Raw genomic sequence first — 3,586 nt, forward strand, 5'->3', positions numbered from 1 at the left:
AAAAGATGGAAAATGCAGTGCTAGGTTTTTCACACACAAAAAATAGTCCTAGCAAAGATAGAAAAATCACATGGTACATTGCTACTCCCTTCGTTTCAAAATACTCCTAGATGATCCAACTTTATATTAACTTTATACTAAAGTTAATACAAAATTAAGTCATCTATTTTAAAACTAGCTGACATGTGACCCTGAAGCCATTCCACCACGTGAACATAAAGTTGTGGCGAGGACAATTTTATTCTACTATGTGATTTGTTCATTTATGAACTGAACTGAAGAGATAGACATTTCGTTCCAGTGCAATCATGTACAGACAACATGATCAATCATCAATGGAGTTTTGTATTGCGCATACAACATGATCCAAGGTTGAACTTAATCCGGGAAACGGAAGATCCTAAATGCTAACTTGCGCCATTTGCACTGGCAGCACAGCGTCCTGTTCGTTCTTCTCGCCGAGCTCGGAAGGCGGGGCTGTCGAGCTCGCGTCCCTCCCGTGGCTTCTCTTCGTCGACAGCTCCGTGACATAGCAGATCATGTCCGTCAGGTCGGAGTGCGACGACCCGCCTTCCTCCATGGCCGCCCTCGCCTCCGCGGCGATCTCTTCGGCCCTGACCCTCCTCGCCGCCCCCTCCGGTCCGCCGCCCATCAACTCCGCGATCGCCTTCTCCACGTCGCCGCTCGTCACCTGAACCCCCTCGGCCTCTTTCGGGAGGTACATGGCGGGGATCTTGACACCGGACCTGACGCCGACGCGGAGCACGTCCACGAGCAGCTGCTCGCTGCAGAACTGGTCGGCGATGGTGGGCCACGTCAGAGTCGGCACGCCGTAGGAGACGGCCTCCAGCGTCGCGTTCCAGCCGCAGTGCGTGAGGAAGCCGCTCACCGCCGGGTGCGAGAGGATGGTCACCTGCGGCGCCCACCCGCGGACGAGGAGGCCCCTGTCCTTGACGCGCGCCTCGAACCCCTCCTCGTCCAGCAGCGCCCGAACCGCGGCGTCCGCCTTGGCCTCCTTGATGGCCCACACGAACGCCCGCCCGGACGCCTCGAGGCCGCGCGCCAGCCCGGCGAGCTGCTGCGCCGTCAGCTGCGAGATGCTGCCGAAGCTCACGTACAGCACGGACGCCGGCGGCCGGGCGTCGAGCCACGAGACGATGTGCCCGGCGTCGACGTCGGCGCGGTTGCCGCGGCCGGCCTTGGCGTCGGCGTCGTCGGCCATGCTGCTGGACGCGCAGGTCGGCCCGACGGCCCACGTCCTCTTGCCGAGGGCCGCCGCGTACGCGTCGACGAAGGCGCCCTCGATGCCGCGGAACGTGTTGAACAGCAGGCCGTCGGCGGTGGCCTCGGCGTCGAGCGACTCACGGTGCTCCTTCTCCACGCCGGGGTACTGGAAGAATCCCCGGAGCGTGGCCATGTTGCCGGCGGCGCGCACCGGGAAGTCCGGCACCTCGAACGGCGCCATCACGTCTTCCCCGACGCGGTCGTACACGCCGTGCGCCGACAGGCGGTGCACGGCGAGCTGGAAGTAGGCGGAGGGGCAGTGCATCACCAGCCTGGGTATCCCGAGACGTTGGCACACCGGCGCCGTCCACGGGTTGCACGCGTCGGTGACGAGGCAGACCGGCCGGCGCGGCAGCGCCCGGAGGTACTCCTCCAGCGGCTCGGCGATCTTCCATATGGCCTGGAAGAACCTGAGGTACATGGGCGGCTCGAGCCCTGCCATCTGGTCGATGGCCTCCACCCCCTTCGGCAGGCCGAGCTGCGCGCAGGGGAAGGGGAGCTCGACGAACTCGACGGGGAGACCGGCCCTCCTGGCGCCGTCGACGGTGGCCCTGTTGCGCGCGGCGTTGACGGGCGTGGTGACCACGGTGACCCGCGGGCCGCGCGCGGCGAGGAGGCGCGCCACGTCCACCATGGGGATGATGTGGCCCTGCGCCACCAGCGGCACCAGCACGAAGTGCAGCTCCTCCCAGATCGCCATCGATGGCAGGCAGCTCGATCCGAATCTAGCTAGTTAGTCAGTGCGAGTGTGTGACCACACACCAACACCCCGGTCAATGGTGCGCCTACACGGCCGATGTCGAGGCTATATCATGCTGGGTGACGTTCATGGTGACGTGTGTCAATGAACAAACGTGATCAAGGAAAAAAAATTCCCTATATAAAATAGCACCTGCACTTAAAATATGCTATTAATGCATCTCCAACCGCCTTTGTATATTGAACTAGAACAATGTCCGTACAATGCAACGGGATATAAATATTCTATTACGCTATCTTGAGATTTACCTGCGCATAATATGCGATTGTGTAAATAAATATTCATTAAATTATGCCCGTGATTTACCTTATATTTTGGTAGGAAGTGATTTACTTGCCCATAGTATGCGATTGTATAAATAAATATTCATCAAATTCTACCCGTAATTTATCTTATATTTTGATCAGAAGTTTGGTAAGTAACTAAAATAGAATTGATCCAGAAGGTAAGTAATTATGGTGATTGATGTACGGGGAGTGTTGGACGAAGGGCGATGGGAAGAAAGGTGAAACGAAAACCTTACATCCTGCCCATAATGTGTGATTGTGTGAATAAATATTCATTAAATTCTGCCGGTGATTTACCTTATATTTTGATAAGAAGTGATTTGCTTGCCCATAGTATGTGATTGTGTAAATAAATGTTCATCAAATTATGTCCGTGATTTACCTTATATTTTGATCAGAAGACTGGTAAGTAAATTAAAATAGAATTGATCCAAAAGGTAAGTAATTATGATGATTGATGTACAGGGAGTGTTGGACGAAGGGGCGGTGGGAAAAAAGGTGAAACGAAAACCTTACATCCCGCCCATAATGTGTGATTGTGTGAATAAATATTCATTAAATTTTGCCCGTGATCTACCTTATATTTTGGTAAGAAGTGATTTACTTGCCCATAGTATGCGATTGTGTAAATAAATGTTCATCAAATTATGTCCGTGATTTACCTTGTATTTTGATCAGAAGTTTGGTAAGTAAATTAAAATAGAATTGCTCCAGAAGGTAAGTAATTATGGTGATTGATGTACGGGGAGTGTTGGACAAAGGGACGGTGGGAAGAAAGGTGAAACAGAAACCTTACATCCTGCCCATAATATGCGATTGTGTGAATAAATATTCATTAAATTCTGCCTGTGATTTACCTTATATTTTGGTAAGAAGTGATTTGCTTGCACATAGTATGTGATTATGTAAATAAATGTTCATCAAATTATGTCTGTGATTTACTTATATTTTGATCAGAAATTTGGTAAGTAAATTAAAATAGAATTGATCCAGAAGGTAAGTAAATTATGGTGATTGATATACGGGGAGTGTTGGACGAAGGGCCAGTAGAAAGAAAGGTGAAACGAGAACCTTACAATCTTTTTAAGTAGTAGAGATTTACCTGCTCATAATATGCGATTGTGTAAATAAATATTCATTAAATTATGTCTGTGATTTACCTTATATTTTGCTAAGAAATGATTTGCTTGCACATAATATGCGATTGTGTAAATAAATGTTCATCAAATTATGTCTGTGATTTACCTTATATTTT

General features: G+C 50.6%; 1 protein-coding gene across 1 annotated transcript; it reads right to left on the reverse strand.

Moving 5' to 3' along the window:
* Positions 1-221: 221 nt before the first annotated feature.
* On the reverse strand, positions 222-2,048 carry LOC119267363 (UDP-glycosyltransferase 73C5-like). Its single transcript, XM_037548737.1, has one exon. The coding sequence runs from the start codon at positions 1,982-1,984 to the stop codon at positions 401-403; it is 1,584 nt and encodes a 527-aa protein (XP_037404634.1). The 5' UTR covers positions 1,985-2,048; the 3' UTR covers positions 222-400.
* Between the last annotated feature and the right edge of the window lie 1,538 nt (positions 2,049-3,586).

Source organism: Triticum dicoccoides, chromosome 3A (assembly GCF_002162155.2).
Source record: "Triticum dicoccoides isolate Atlit2015 ecotype Zavitan chromosome 3A, WEW_v2.0, whole genome shotgun sequence".
Classification (NCBI taxonomy): Eukaryota; Viridiplantae; Streptophyta; class Magnoliopsida; order Poales; family Poaceae; genus Triticum; species Triticum dicoccoides.